Here is a 15733-nt window from a genome sequence, read left to right on the forward strand (position 1 = left end):
CTAAAGAGGGTTACGTTCTTCAAATTCCTGGGCTTTGGAATCAGAGGTCTGAATACTGTGAAAATACGTCCTATCTTGAAATCTTGATGAGGAGGCATCTTTTGTTCTTAAGAGTAGTCAGAGGGCCTTTCTCTTGTAGATTGCAAAATAAAGTCAGTTGTTGTGGATTGTAATTTAGTAGACAAATCAACTGGTTTCTGGTCTGGAAATGGGTGCAGATGTGCCAAGCAGTCAGCTTCTTATGTTTGGAGGTTAGGGGTTTGGTGCTCAGTCGAAAGGCAAAGGTGAAGTTGGCAAGTGAGTGCAAGAATATGAAGTGCATTGGGCCAGACAGTACCAGTGAAGCCAAAAAGATCAAGCAGGTGCACCAGAGGTCTCGGGCTGTTCAACTTAAAGCTGGCCAGTATGGCATCTGAGATGTCCTTTATCTGTACCCCAGTTGCTCACTGTGATGAGAACTTAAGTGCTTTTGCATCGTCTCTATGATCAGGAGTAGCTAATAGAAAGAAGAACAATTCTCCATGGACTTCTTTATATTCTTTTTAGATTGATCCCAAAGTGCAGTAGGGGGAGCCTCTGTGGCTTTCCTGGTGTTTTCTGGCACGAGGTCTCGTCTTGAAGCTACTATGGGGACAGCATTTCAAATGCAGAAATTCATTTTGAAAGGCTATGAATATTTGTGCCTCTCTCTCTCTCTCTCACAACGCCCTTAGGGTGCATGAGAGCAGGTCAGAAGGGGATGCCTCAAGCTTAGCAACCGAAAACCATATGAAATCAGAGTGAACATTCACTACAAACATATATGTTTGAGGCATTTCAAATAGGGCTTATCCGAACCCAAGAATTAGAAAGGAAGGGTTAAAAATGAGGAATCTGCAGGAATAAGCATCCAGTCGAAAAAAAGTGATTAATAATTTAAATAATTAAAGTGACATTTCTTAACTCGAAGTTTTCAAACCAAATGCACATTGCATAGAGAGATACTGCACAGTTTAACACAGAATATTGTTAGCAAAATCTATTTGTTGCAAGCTATAAACAATTCAAGAGCATCTCACAGGTGCATTTGGATAGTGTTGAAGCAAAACTGCAAACACTGCAATGTATATGACATACATGGTCCACAGTAGACAAATTCATTCTTTAGACTCAACAGCCATAAATTACAACCAAGCTGTAAACATGCCACGCTGCACAATCTAGACATGAACTATAGATAATATGTGGGTAGGATCTGCTATAGTTTGCATGGTTTAGCAGAATAATTATTTTTACCTGGAATTAAAAATCATTGGCAGTGTGACGGTGGTGACACCTTTGCCAGCTGCAGTGCCAGCTGTTCCTGTTATAGTGGTACCCTTGGCCTTCAGCTGTACAGTCAGTGCTTTTGCAATGCATCCCAGGAACATGTCCAAGATGCCAAGCTTATTCCAATCTCCTTTCTCTGTTGAATGGATAATGTCACTAATATCTGCTGGCGGCAGAGCCTTCACTCCGATGATGCTGGCTAAGCGCGATGGCGTCACCTCTGGTAAAACACGTCGTAGCAACGATGTTACCTGTGACCATCAAAAAAATATTATCATTTGTGAGCGTTTCCACTGCTTCAAACCCCTTTTCTTAAGTCCTAGGCTCGTCATCTTAAAGAAACCAGTCGAAGTCTGAACTTTCAAGGTTAAATTTGAACAAGTTGTTTTTCCTCTCTAGATTTTTGTCCTTAATTTCCATTCAGTTAATATTTTAATCTGAAACTTAAACCTAACACAAAAGTCTCTGTAGTACCCAAATACCCAATTTGTGTTTTGCCATCTGAAAAAAACAGACAAAACCTAATGAGTCTGGTAAGCTCAAAACCATATGTGGAAAAAAAGTGTTTACTAACTTCAGTCTAAACCATAGTATATTTTGTATCAGTACACACGTTGTATATTGGTAATTTTTGCTATTTAGCATTTGGAAAATACAAGAAAATATTACTTACATGCAAGAGTGGTGTGTTTTACCACTCATGCCACTTCCTCTAGATACCACCCATCTTTCATGGCTGTTTATATGGTTTGTAATAAAAACGAGCACCTTCTTCTACTTTTGTTCATGTTTCGGCAGCTCCATCCAAATAAATCTCTGTTGCTGAGGCTGCTTTGTATGTATGAACGTGTACAAGTTACATTTGCACAGGGCAAACCTAGTCAAAAGGCAGTGGAGCATTGTAAGGGGGCAAAGATATAGTCAATGAGTGATAAGCGGGTTGTGAGAGATATGAATTGTTACCGCATTGTGATGCCTTAATTTCTCTCCATCATTGCAAAATTAGTCTTTCAAAATGGACAGGGCAAGAGCCTTTCCATAAACAATCTGTGTTTTAAAATGCAACAATAACTTATACTGGACAGAATCCCAAGTGTATCTTGCGTCTTTCCAGTACCAGATCTGACATTGCCACATCTTGCTTTGCTATCTTCCTGGCTAGTTGACGGGTGCCACGGGGATGCTCCTTTAGCATCATACAGATTCAAATTTCCATTGAAAGCAGCTGCATCATTTGCTTCACTCATAGCGTTTTGCCCAAAGGAGTCTATCAACATAGTCATAAGATTTTGAGTCTCTTTTGAACTGCATGTAATTTGCTGCAGCACCGATACCAGCTTCCAGTGGCAGGAATTTTAAACGTGCATTTGTGTAGGCATCATATCAATAAAGCGCACACAATGGCCTTGTGTGGGGACGCTGCACACCATTGCAGTAATCGAAGAACAGAATAAATCATTTTTTTTTCTACATTGCATTATCCGTTTTTATGGTCAAGAAAACAAGTTGTCATTGGGCAGAAGTTGTGTGCTTCCACAAAAGAAAGTGTTTGCCCTCCACACAGCTGTGATCGTTTTGTTTATTTTTCCAGCTGCTTGAGTTTGAACTTTCAGGGGTACACAGCTGACATAGTAATGGTATTAAATTGTCTTAGATAACTAGATAATTTATGGTGTTTTTCTCTTGCAGCAGCGCAGATGGGAGGTGGACAGTCATTAACTCACATGGATTTTTAGATCTGGCTTGATAAGGCAACTATCACCTAACCTTTTAACCTACACATACATTATTCTTCAGTTCTTTGCTTTTACATACAAATGGCCAACTCAACCCAAGTGGAAGTTTAAGATCCAAGAGAAACATTAAACAAGCATGTTGTGCAAGTATGTTGCAGGTGTGAGAGTGTCTGATCTGTGAATGAACTAAAATGGTATGGTGTAACTCCTGGAAGCAGAGGTGTAGGAAGCTGGCTCTTTATGTATTATACCAAGAAGAGGTATACTGAGCAAAGAGTCCAGTTATCCCCTCCAGCACCTTGCTCTAGCAACCCCAAGGTGCTCTCTTAGGGGGAAGTGTAGTCGATTAGCCTTTGACTTATCAGAGAGGAGTGTTAGACATCTGCTGCATACACAGTCGATAAATGATACAAACAACTCAATAAGGAAATCCACACCAATTTATACAAAATAGCACTTATATTTATATAACTTTAGGCACCAAGATCATCAAAATCAGGTAAGTACATTTCGAGTTATGAATATTTACAGTTTTTAAAAAATTTACAGTGCAATTTCCGGAGCAGTAATGTTATCCTATTGAGGAAAGACATATACCGCATACAGGTACTTTACAGCGACTTACAGTACCAATCTTACGGACTTAAGGTGCGTATGAGGGAGGATCCCCGGTAGCACCAACAGGTCACCTCAGGAAGCACTGGGATGCCTGGCTTTGGGTGCCTGTGTAAGTCTTTGGGGATCGGTCCAGTCGCAAACAGGCTGGGAGACAAGTCTGGCTAAACCAACAAGGGGGCTCAGGTCTCACGATGCTCGGAATGTAGGGACAGCTTCAGTCCTCTTCTCCTCAGGCTTGGGTGGCCAGTTGCAGAGGTTTTCGTAGGTGTCGGGTTTTCACGAACGGAGACATTCGCGGTAGAGGGGGTCCGCACAAACAAGCTGCAGGCGGCGTCGGGGAGTCCACTGTTGGCAAACCCAAGGTTGACTTCGTCTCTGAAGGGTCTGGGGAACATGTTGGTACCGTTGGCCCACTTCGACTCGGGCTAGGAGGCATGGGTGCAGTGGTGCTTTCCAGTGTTGGGTTTACAGCGGTCTGGTGTCCTCGCAGTTCTTCTGGGGTGCCTGCAGGATGCAGGGGAGCAGCTCCACTACTCCATGGGAGTTTCTGGGCCTTGGGTGAAGGGCTGGCAGTCATCCCAGGCTTTTGGAGGCACAGCAGCTGCAGGATAAGTTGTCTTTTGTGCAATTGTCGGAGACTGCAGACAGGGCGGCAAGTTTGGCATCAGGTTAGTTGCTGGTTCTTGCTTTTGCAGCTCTTTAGTGTCCTTTTTCTTTCCGGTCGGCAGGATCTGATTTCCTGGTGCCAGGTGCTCCCCTAAATACTAGATAGGGGAGTGTAGGTTAGTAGCCAATGGGCTACATACCCCTGGGGTCACTAAGCCCCCTATATGACCACTTCCTGTGGGAAGAGGGCATGACCCTGTCCCAGAGTTCCTAATTCTGCCATCACCAAGATGGCAGACTTTTAATTTTTGTGTCCACATCATGTAGCCCTCCTTAGCAGTGGACCTAGCCTGAGGATTAATACATCTCTATGACTACTAATTTTCCCACCTGCTTAGGTGCCAAATGGGCCCTGGTTGGGGGGGTGTTCATCCCTTCACATACAAGGGAAGCCAGATTCACATACCAAAGGCAGAGGGCGCTTTGAAGGTCTCTGTCTTGGAATGCTAATTTACGGGTCATCGTGTTGGAGTGGGTGTAACACACCCTCTGCTGGAGCAGGACTCTTCCTGACAGCGTGGGCTCTCACCCCTGGGGTCAGAAAATCGTTTGTGGTGGCAGGCTGGTCAGAACCAGTCAGCAAGCACACTAGTGGTAGGTTGGTTTTTAGGGGGCAACTCTAATGTGCCCTCTGGGTGCATGTATTAATAAATTCATCACTGGAATTAGTGTGGATTTGTTAATACAAGATGTTTGATACCAAATATCTTTGGTTTCAGTGCAGCCATCATGTAGCTGGGGAACATGTTTTTACCAGTGTCCAGCAAATGTACTTAAAAGGGCTTCCCAAGGCACAAGTAAGTACTGACTTAGCCAACAGAGGAACATATCTGTTCCTGCAGATATGTCCACACATGTAGTATAGTGCACCCTGCCTTGGGGCTGTAAGGCCGGCTGTAGGGGAGGCTTATGTACACTGTATGCAGAGTCTACAGGCATGGCACACGGATGTGAGCCATGTCGTGTTTTCACTTTTGTCTGCATCAAGACATGCAGTCTGCAATGCCAGTCTGCAGGAGTTAGGGGAGGGGTCCCTTAGGGCGGCACAATACATGCTGCAGTCCCTAGGGGCTCTTTTTAGTACATCAAATTCAAGGCACACGCATAACACAATCAAAACTGTTGTTCGTAGTTATCTTGTAAACAAAGCACGATGCTAAAATTCTCTTTCTTTCTGTTCCTTTATTTTTTTTTAGCCTTGCGCCAACACGTTTTGTCGCAACGGGAGTGTATCCCTTACGACTGCCTCAGGGCTTCTAGGCTTTAGGTGCTTTTCACAAGGGATCCTCCTGTTATCGTGTACGATTCTGGAGAATTAATCCAGCCTACTGCTTATCTCTATTCAATCAGAATGATTTTTAAGTGTAGGATCAAAAAGATTCCAACTGTGGTATCCAAATGTACAAGCACCGTGTGAGGTACTCCTACACGTCCTCCTTCTCCGCTATTTCCACAGACCTGTAATAGGGCCGGGGACATGCTACACTTTGGGAGCCGGAGATACGAATGGCAACTTGAACCGGGACTGAGAGGAAAGGATTTGTTCCTCTTTACACTTGTGGAAATAGCGGAGGCACGCAGTCCTCCTTTACTCTCCAGTGCTATTTACAAACTTGGTTTCATTTTTGACAATGCTCTCAATGTTGCCTCTCAAAGGCTTTACCTCAGCCAATTGCTTCTACTATATATGTTTTAGGAAAAAATATCTTTATCCTTTATAAGTTCAGGAACACTGTGGTGCACATACCTGGATTACGACAACTCTCTAAATTGTGAGCTTTCAAAACCTCTATGTTAGCTTCAAATTGGTCAAAATGCTTCAGTATGCCACTTTTACTATCTTTTAAGGTTTGCTTCCCCTTTCAAAAACTTGCTAAAGTGTATTGGCTTCCTATTGCTCTGGGCACTCGGTTTAAGTTACTCTGTTTCTGTCACCGGCCATACTACTCCAATGTTCCCCTTCACTTCAGAACAAAATTAAGCGCTATTTAACATCGTACTAAGTTCTATCTCCTCCAACTTTGTGTATATGTACAACCTGCAGCACCAGAAATGGAGGTGACTCTTTTTTTATATTGCACCAAAGCAATGGAAGCTCCTACCCTTTGCACTCCGGAAACAAAAAAACTTACACTTGCTTCGCAAATGGTGGCACAAGAACACCATTTTTGTTTTAGGGTATTTTAGCACTTTACAAATCCCAAAACCGTCAAGAACGGAAGCAACAGGAAGGCTATTTCATGCCATCAAAATTAGTGTATTTTTCCTCAAGCTCCAGACATCTGAGATCAAATTAAAACATACAAATGCAAGCCCGAGGAGGAGCCAAGATGGCGACCGGGATGGCAGCGTAGGCTCCCGGCTCCGTGAACCTCCGCACCCCGCACAGCTATCCTGCACGAGATCCTTAGCCTGCGCTATCTGCCCGTGTTTGTGAACGCGAGCGGCAATCGATCGTGTGACCCTGAAGTTTCTGGCAGCGGTACCGCCGGAGAAATGTCCGTCTGAAGTTTGCGGCCTGTGCAGCCCTGGAGCCGGGACCTCGAGTGGACGCCGTGGCCGGGCGGCAGTGCAACAACAGCGGCCTTCGGTGACTGGGTGGAGTCGGACTGCCGGAGTGGTGCGAATGTCGGCCTGCGTTTCGCCGTGGTCGTTCCTGCCGCGAAGCGTAGCGGAACGGGTGCGTGCCCGAGGTGGCGTCTCCAAGACTCTCCGGTGATTGCATCAGCCTTCGCCGGTGAGCTGCCCGGACGCCGCCCGTAACTCGCCCCGAATCTCGCGGGCTGCTCCCGGATTTTCGTGGGCGCTGGTCCGTGGTGGGGACGACTGTGGCCCGTGACCACACACCGGACATATCATTTGCCTGCCCCCGGAACCCTGTTTCCAGCGACATGGAACCCGAGGCGCTTGGGCCTGAGTCCCGGTCCCGATCTGGGTTGGATCTACCCAGCGGCCATTTTGTTAGGACAGTGTCCACCATCCGGTACACTGGGTTGCAGCAGGATTGGGAGTGTGCGCCTCTGAAGAGCGTAGCGGAGCGAGCGCCGGGAGCTGTACTGGGGTACGGTGACCTTCTCGAGGCTCTCGGTGCCCTTCATTCCACCTTGGTTCACGGCGCCTGGGTGTTGGGGAGCAAGCTCGATGGAGTGACGTCAGCGTTGGAACAGTTGCCGCCTGCCTATCCCCAGGTACACTGGGACTTCTTACACCGCGCACGGGGGGACAGTGTCGTGGCCGCCCCTGTGAATAGTGCACGCCTGGACTCTCCGGACAGTATATTAACGTGCGATCAGCTGGCTGTGGATCTGGTCTGTTCCGGAGGTTTCGGACCTGAGTGGGGGGTGGTGGCCTTGTCCCGTGCGCGGCCTCCGACGACTCAGGCAACATCCAAGCAACGGTCGCCTGCTCTGCCTGATTCCGCCTTCCTGGGCCTGGTGTGCAGTGTAAATCCTGGCTCAGCACTGGGAAAGACGACCCTCCACAGAGCTGATTGTGTCGATCTTCAGAGCCCTCTACCCTGCCTGTGTGTGTCGCTTCCTGATCTTTATTGGACGCTTCTCTTCCTGGTAACATTGGACATGGCACTGGGACGAGGGGTTTGCATGGGTGGGTTTGCAAAGAGTGGCCAAGGATGAGGCTGACCCTTCAGAGGTGGTCATCTACTAGGCGGGCGGGCTCGGGCGTTGTGTGCTCTCACGGCATAATTGTTAGTGTACCAAGTGCGTAATGCTCCTTACTTCACCTTGACAGGGTCGATTTCGTGTTCTGTATTGTATGCTTTGCGGGAAAACGTATGGTGCGGGAGGGAGAAGCCAGGGGCGTGTTTCACAGGCCCTCCTCCAGTTTATTAATACTCTTTCTACCCCCCCCGTCTGGTGGGGGATCTTTCCCTACTCTTTTTCTCTGTTTCTTCTATATTTCGGGTCTGGTTCAGGGGCGACAGGCACACTGCTGGGGAGGGGGGGCCGTACTCATCTGCAGAGGTGCAGGGTGGGGGGTTGGGGGGGGGGGGGAATTCTTTAGTCTTTAACCCTTTTTTTCTATGGCCTCCTTTTCTTCTCTTATTCTTCTCTGTTTTTTCTGGGATCAGCACGGTAGAACTCCTTTGTTGTTAATCACTGCTGTTTCCGGAGTGCCATAATTTCCGTGGAGTTTCCTGGGTCTTGGGGCAGGGGGGTTGCAGGCGCAAATGGCCGTGTCATTCCTTCACATCCTGAACTTCCTGTTTCAGCGCCATTGCCTCGATAGACTGCTGTTTATTTGAACACAAGTTGGTCGCACACTGCTCGTCACACCAGCAAGACTGCTGTTTATTGTTTACGTTCATTATTCTGCCTGCCATTTTTCGCTGCTGGGAAACTGTTTGGCGCCTGATCCTTCCATCTTCTTCTATTATAAAATGTAAACCTTTATTATCCTGGTCTCCTACTTGGGCTGTTCAGAGACTGAGAGTATGCCAACGTCGAGATTTTGCACCCCGAGGTGCGGACTGTGATGGACTTGCTTTCTGATATTCTGACAGTTTAGCGGCCGGCCCCGGGGGTTGTAGGCCCATACGTGTAATTGATTGAAATTTCAATAAAGGTTTTCAAAAAAACAAAAAAAACAAATGCAAGCCCTTCTCAACTATCATTTCTGCCTTTGCCATATCCTTCTCGATACAGTAGACCATTTGAATAATGATAATGAAGGTATGTCCCTGTGTCCTGTCTGTTCTATGGGAAGACTCTCTCCCTAATGTCAATATGAAAACTTGGATTAAAGTTTCTAGGGTTTGCGCTAAATCTTTCTAGCACTAAGTAATAGGATGCCAGCAAGCAGATGACGGTTTAAGATTGGACCAGAAGGCTTAAATCTGAAAAGGTGCGGCTAGCAGAAGGCGTTGCAGTATATTTGGATCATATGCTTTGGTTTTCAAGGTATTATAAGAGGGTTTGGATCCCTAGCTTCCTTGCTAGACAAAAAACTTTCCACCACAACAAAATTAAATTACATGGTAAGTGTACCTTGTCAAGGACAGCCTTATCTCCTTTCGTTTGGGGGGGGGGGGGGGGGGGGTTGTGTAGGAAGGTGAATATCAGACTATGGTTACCCCCAACTTTTTGCCTAGTGTTTAGTTGGTTTTTCGACTTAGTTGGCCTGAGATCCTGCCATTCAGGGTCTCAGGCTGTCTGCTCTCTCTCAAAAAATGGACTCCATGTACCCTAGGTACATACCCAATTGGTAAGGATCACCTTATTGGACCCTGTACAGTGTACCCTAGGTACCCAGGGCATAGGTGTACCCTAGGCCTACCAGGGGCTGCAGCATGTATTATGCCACCCCTGGCCTGGCCTTCCATTATGACAACTGGCTGATCACTCACCTGGGGCAAGGTCGTGTAATCACTCCTTGCTTAGGTGTAGTATTCCTATACCTACCTTATATATAGACACATGTGTACCTATCAGCCACTCCTATGGCAGGCCTTAACAATCCTGGAGGCAGAGTGCTTGGTAACATGTGAGATGGTGCTCTAGCATGAGCTGAGCCTGTCTGCAGCTTTCCGAACCATGTCCTTATAGCTGTTCTATGATATAGCCTACCATATACTCTTAAAGTACCTTATAATCTTAAACGGTTATGGTAACTATGGTTTGGCTTTATCAAAACATGTCCTGTAAGGTGTCCAACACTTTGGAATAATACCCCCCTACCATTTCTGGTGATGAGGATATTATTCCTCCCTTCTAGAGGGAGATACATGTTAAAATCCTACTTTGCTGTTTAACTCTCACCAAAGCCTCAGCATCACAAGATGGCTGCTGCTGCCACAAACACGAGTCTTACCTCCTGAAGCTGGGAGCCCTCCCAGCCAGGGAGGCCTGGACAATAGGTTTCCTGCTTGGGGAGGTGCTAGCACCTCCCCAGACAGACTTTAGTGTATTGGGGCAGGGAGGGCTGATAGGAATGAGACATGCCTGGGGCACACAAGGTGCTCCATGCATAGTCCAGTTCAAACTGGTGCTGGGGCACTCCAGCCCCAGCTCTGGCGCGAAACTGGACAAAGGAAAGGGGGTGTAACCACTCCCATTCCTGGTCCCACCCATAGGAGGGACCTTGCAGGTAGCCCAGCCCACTAGCCCAGTATATCAGTAGGTAGCTGAGCCCTGCTAAATTAGATTAACCTGAATCTGCAACTTGAACAGAAACTCTGGACCTTCGACATTCGACCTCAGGAAGAAGACTGAAGAAATCTCCCTTGTGGCCAAGGAGTGACCACCCTGGGCAACCAAGCACCATCCAGCGACCGCTGCTTGCTTTGCGACTGATCCTACGAGGGACGACTGCAGAGACTGACCAGCGCCGAGACTTCCAGACACCTCTGACCCAGATCCACATCTGCAGCGAAGCTGAGACCCGTGGAGGCGACGAGGGACGTGGGCCCGGCGACTTGGGAAAAGTGGCTAGTAACTGACTAGCGCGACTTCTGAGGCTTCCTCGAGGCTGTGCTTGGGGAATTGAGAAGCCCCAATCCCGAGTACCATCTGCAAAGAAGATCAGCTCCCCACACTTCACGTGTTCTGAGTGGGGCCCTTCTGCACCGGAGTTGCACGACGTGTTGTCCGGTTGCTGGCCCGTTGGCTAGTAGCCTCTGCGACGACGAACCTTTGTTTTCATCTTGCTGGTCCGGCTCCTCCAGACTGGCACCCGCTCCTCTGTGAAAGAGAAGCACCCCAGACCTTCCTGGTCTGCACCAGAAGCAAGTCCTCCATCCTGCGTGGGTTCCGCTTGCCAAGGCTTGTTGGGTCCTGACTCGACATCGACGCCGCCGACAGCAAGAGCCTTCGTGGGACAGCTCGTCTCCTGGTCCTGGTCGCCCTCGACGCCTCCTGGTACCCGTGGCTCCTGCGACAAGCTTCACCTCTTCACCTGCATCTTCACGACATCGCCTGGTTCCTTCCTGGTTCCTTCCCGGCTCCTGGCTGGTGACCTAGACTCTGTCCCTTCTGCTTGCAGGTATCCTTCCTTCTTGATTCCATCCTTGGGATCCACCGGAAACTCCTCACTGACTGCCTGTCAGCAACTTTCCTTCAGGCATCCAAAGAAATCAACGACGAAACCCGACGCAAGTTCACACTTATGCACCGGCAGCCCGTGGGCTAGGTAACTTGAGTACTCCGGTGCTCACAAGGGTATTGACTATGCTAGGGTCTAGTTTCCAAGTCTCGACTTTCTAGCTATTCCAGAAGTGTCCTAAAACTGTTTAATTCTAATAACTACTATTTCTATCGACTTTTACGCATTACGCGTGAGTGTTTCCACTCTGCACCTGAATCCCGTGGGCCTCCCACTTCCTAACCTTTGGTAGTATAGTGTAGCCCCAGCGATTCCCTAGGCCTATCCTGTGTTCGTGACAGTGGTTCTTATACCATTTACTTAGTATATGGTTTGCGTGGCCCCTAGGGCCTAACTGTATTACTTACCTGTGTGACTTAATGTATGCTTAAATAAGACTGTGTTGTACTTACCTCAAATCTCATAAAGAGTGCTGAGGGTTTGACTAGAATAAATACATTCTATTTTTATATATATCTGTTGTGGTGTCCTTTCATTTGGTATTCAAGGGAATACAAATGGTATAACAGCTGGCTTCACATGCCATTCAGAGTTTAGCCTAAGACTGCTCTTGTCCATGCTACCACTAGGATAGCTGGTCTATAAGCTTGACTTTACAACCAATCACCATAAGGGTTGTTTGGACTGATACAAGGTGTACACTAGAATTAGTGACATCATATATCAGGCCAACTTCTCACATTGGTGAGCAGCGGTTGGGATCTGAGCTTGCTGTTGTTAATACCATTGTAATCTTGAGATACTAAATTGAAAGATCACACAGATATTGTTAGGTACATTTAACAGATTATAAATACTTAAGTCCTACTGGACTTAGTTGTTGTTAGTTGTTGTAGGTTGAAGGGCCTAGCACACCCTGACTACAACTACTAGAGAGGTTTAGTAGATACAACTAGTGTAGGTAGGTGCACACACCACACCCTCACTAGAATCATGTCCCTGAATGGAGGTCACACTGATACTCCCTCAGGAGAGGAGAATCCTAGACAGATTCCCTCTAGATATGATGCATTCACTTTCCAGGAGATGAGACAACTGTGTACCTCCAGGAGATTAAAACAGGGTTCCAACCCTACCCATAGACAGCTAGTGGAGCTTCTGGAGGCCTATGATGCTGAAAGAGCTGCCAAGTATGGTGCCATAGCTGTAGATAAGGGCCTCCCCTCCACAGAAGAGACCCCTGACTTAACTGATACAGATGAGTCAGAAGAGACCTCAGAGGAAGAGGGAGGTAGCAAGACCCCAGTCAGAAGACCTAGTCAGGCTAACTTAAGCTTACATGGGAGCTTGCATGGGAGCTTCCCTTACAGGCCCCCAAGTAATCTTAAAAAGAGAGATAGAAGGGGTAGATCTCCCTCAGGGGACTCTCTCCACTCCTATCACTCAAGAAGCTCCAATGCTTCATCCCACAGGGGGATGACTTCCCCCCAGAGGAGAGCATAAGGCCAGAATGAAGGAAGCCAAACTGAGGATTGAAAGGGAAGAACTTGCCCTTGCCAAAGAGAAGCTTGCTCTGACCAGAGAGCAAAAATTGTGTGGGTCAGAACCCACTGGTGGCAGCAACATTCCTAGAGATAGGGATAGGTCTTATGACCATAGAAACCTAAGCAAGATAGTCCCCCCCACACCAGAATGGGGATGACATCCACAAGTGGATGACTGCTTTGGAGAGGGCCTGCAAAGTACAGTAGGTACCCCAGAGTCAGTGGGCAGCTATCTTGTGGCTCTCCTTTTCTGACAAAGGCAGAGACAAGCTCCTCACAGTTAGTGATGAGGATGTTAACAATTACAAAGTCCTGAAGAGTGCTCTGATAGATGGGTTTGGCTTAACCACTAAGCAATATAGGTTGTTGTTCAGAGACACCCAGAAGACACAGACACAGGACTGGTCTGATTTTGTGGATTGTGCCACTAAGGCTTTGGAGGGTTGGTTAACTGGCAGCAAGGTGCAGGACTATACAGGATTGTACAACTTGATTATGAGGGAGCAGATCCTTAGTAATTGTCAGAACCAGCTTCTCCATCAACACCTGGTAGACTCAGATTTGACCTCTCCCCAAGAATTGGGAAAGAGGGCAGATAAATGGGTCAGGACCAGGATTAGGCCTAAAAATCAGGGTGGTGACCAAAAGAAAGATACCACCAAGCCTCAAGAGAAGGGTGGGGATAAAACAAAAGAGATCTTCCTCAGGGCCCCAAAACTCCACACAGGGTGGTGGGTCCCAAGCTCCCTCCTCTACCACAGTTAAAAAGCCTTACTGCCATGAATGTAAAATTCCTGGGCATTGGAAAACTGACAGCAGTTGCCCAAAGGCTAAAAACAAAACTGTTCCTCTAATTACTCCTGTCACACCACCTATTACTGTCAGCAGTAATTCCCCAGGTGGTGGGAGTGCCCCCAAAAATGTGGTTGGGTTTTTTTGGGGAACACAGGGGGACCCTGGCTTAGCCAATTCCCCTACAGCAGCTACTCTGGTCTGTGATGGTTGCATGGGGTTTGCCAACGTCACTGCCTGTCCCAACACTTTGGGTAGGTACAGACAGGAGCCCTACATCAATGGTAGAAAAGCTGAGGCCTACAGAGACACTCGAGCTAGCATCACTATGGTGGCCCATAGGCTAGTTCCCTCTGAGCAGCTTTTGCCTGGTTTCTCATACCAGGTAACTAACATTGATGGCAAACAGAATAGTCATCCCATGGCAGAGGTATGTCTCAGCTGGGGAGGTGTCATGGGCCCTAAAAGGGTGGCAGTGTCCCCAACCTTGCCTGTCGACTGCTTACTGAGGAATGACTTAGAACTCTCAGCTTGGGCTGGAGTTGAACAAGACACCCATTCCAAAATGGTAGGCCTTTCACAAAAGGGTAGTGGGGTTGTGCCAGCCACAACCCCTGTCCAGGTAGATTTCCTCCCTGAAAAGGTTGGAAGGGCAGTGGTAGCCACAGCCCAGGCAAAGACAGACTTCCCTGTAGAGATTGGCAGAGCTGTGAGTCACAGCTCAAACCCAAACTGAGAGCCTCCCTGAAAAGTTTGGCAGGACTGTAATGGTCTCAGTCCATACTCAGACTGACATAGGTGTAGTGAAGCCTGAAACTATGGATCACTCCACACAAACAGAGAGTAGTGGGGAGGAAGAAAAGTCTCCCTCTCCCCAGACATTAGGAAAAGGTCCGCCTCCTCAGGGATCTGACCTCACCCCTTGTGAAGGAACTGCCCCAGAGGTAGCCAGGCCTAGCCTGGCAGAGCCTCTGATGTCAGTGGACCCTTCCCAGGTGGGACCCAGTCTGGTGCAGGTAGCCTGCCTCTCTCTATCCTGCCTCAGTCAGCCCAGGGCTGCAGAGGTCAGGGAGGCCAGTGGACCGCAAGAGTGCCCCTGTCCACAAGAACCCCCCCCATCAAAAGAATGAGGATTGCCTGGCTAGTAGCCCTAGCCAGGTGATGGTTAAAAATATTCCTGAGGGATCTCCTTTACAGGTAGTTAGGAACCTCCCCCAGAGGAATTCTGTTGGGCACAGGCAAACATGGGACCTTAGGGCCCCAAACCTGACCTGTCCCTCCAGTAAGCCCACAAAAGGGACCCAGCCTCCAGCTTTAGGTAGCCAGAGGCTGACCCTGAGAGCACAGTGCAACTCAGTGAAAGAAAGAAAGGCATCCATGGTGGAGGATGATTGGAGGAAGCTGAGGCCTCACTTTGAGGACACTCACTTAAGTACTCCATCTCAACACCAGCCCTTTACTTTGCAAGGACACACCAAAGGTGGAGATTCCCTATGGTGGAGACCCTATGATACCTTTAGGGTGAGGGATTGCTTAGGGGACCATGAGACAGGGGGTAACCATGCCAGTGCTGGTTCTTCCTTATATGGCCAATTAGGCAATATAGGCTTACCTTGTCAAGGACAGCCTTATCTCCTTTCGTTTGGGGGGGGGGGATTGTGTAGGAAGGTGGATATCTGACTATGGTTACCCCCAAATTTTTGCCTAGTGTCTAGCTGGTTTTTCGACTTAGTTGGCCTGAGATCCTGCCATTCAGGGTCTCAGGCTGTCTGCTCTCTCTCAAAAATGGACTCCATGTACCCTAGGTACATACCCAATTGGTAAGGATCACCTTATTGGACCCTGTACAGTGTACCCTAGGTACCCAGGGCATAGGTGTAACCTAGGCCTACCAGGGGCTGCAGCATGTATTATGCCAGCCCTGGCCTGGCCTTCCATTATGACACAACTGGCTGATCACTCAGCTGGGGCAAGGTCGTGTAATCACTCCTTGCTTAGGTGTAGTATTCC

General features: G+C 47.9%; 1 protein-coding gene across 15 annotated transcripts in view; it reads right to left on the minus strand.

Moving 5' to 3' along the window:
* The window catches only part of MYCBP2 (MYC binding protein 2), a 1771217-nt gene that overhangs the window by 258537 nt on the left and 1496947 nt on the right, over window positions 1–15733 (minus strand). For all 15 annotated transcript variants that reach the window (XM_085622060.1, XM_085622057.1, XM_085622054.1 and 12 more), the window contains one exon: window positions 1276–1559. In XM_085622060.1, the coding sequence (XP_085478186.1) occupies window positions 1276–1559 (284 nt within the window). The remainder of the gene's footprint in view (window positions 1–1275; window positions 1560–15733) is intronic.

The sequence above is a fragment of the Triturus cristatus genome, chromosome 8 (genome assembly GCF_964204655.1).
Source record: "Triturus cristatus chromosome 8, aTriCri1.1, whole genome shotgun sequence".
In the NCBI taxonomy this organism is placed as follows: Eukaryota; Metazoa; Chordata; class Amphibia; order Caudata; family Salamandridae; genus Triturus; species Triturus cristatus.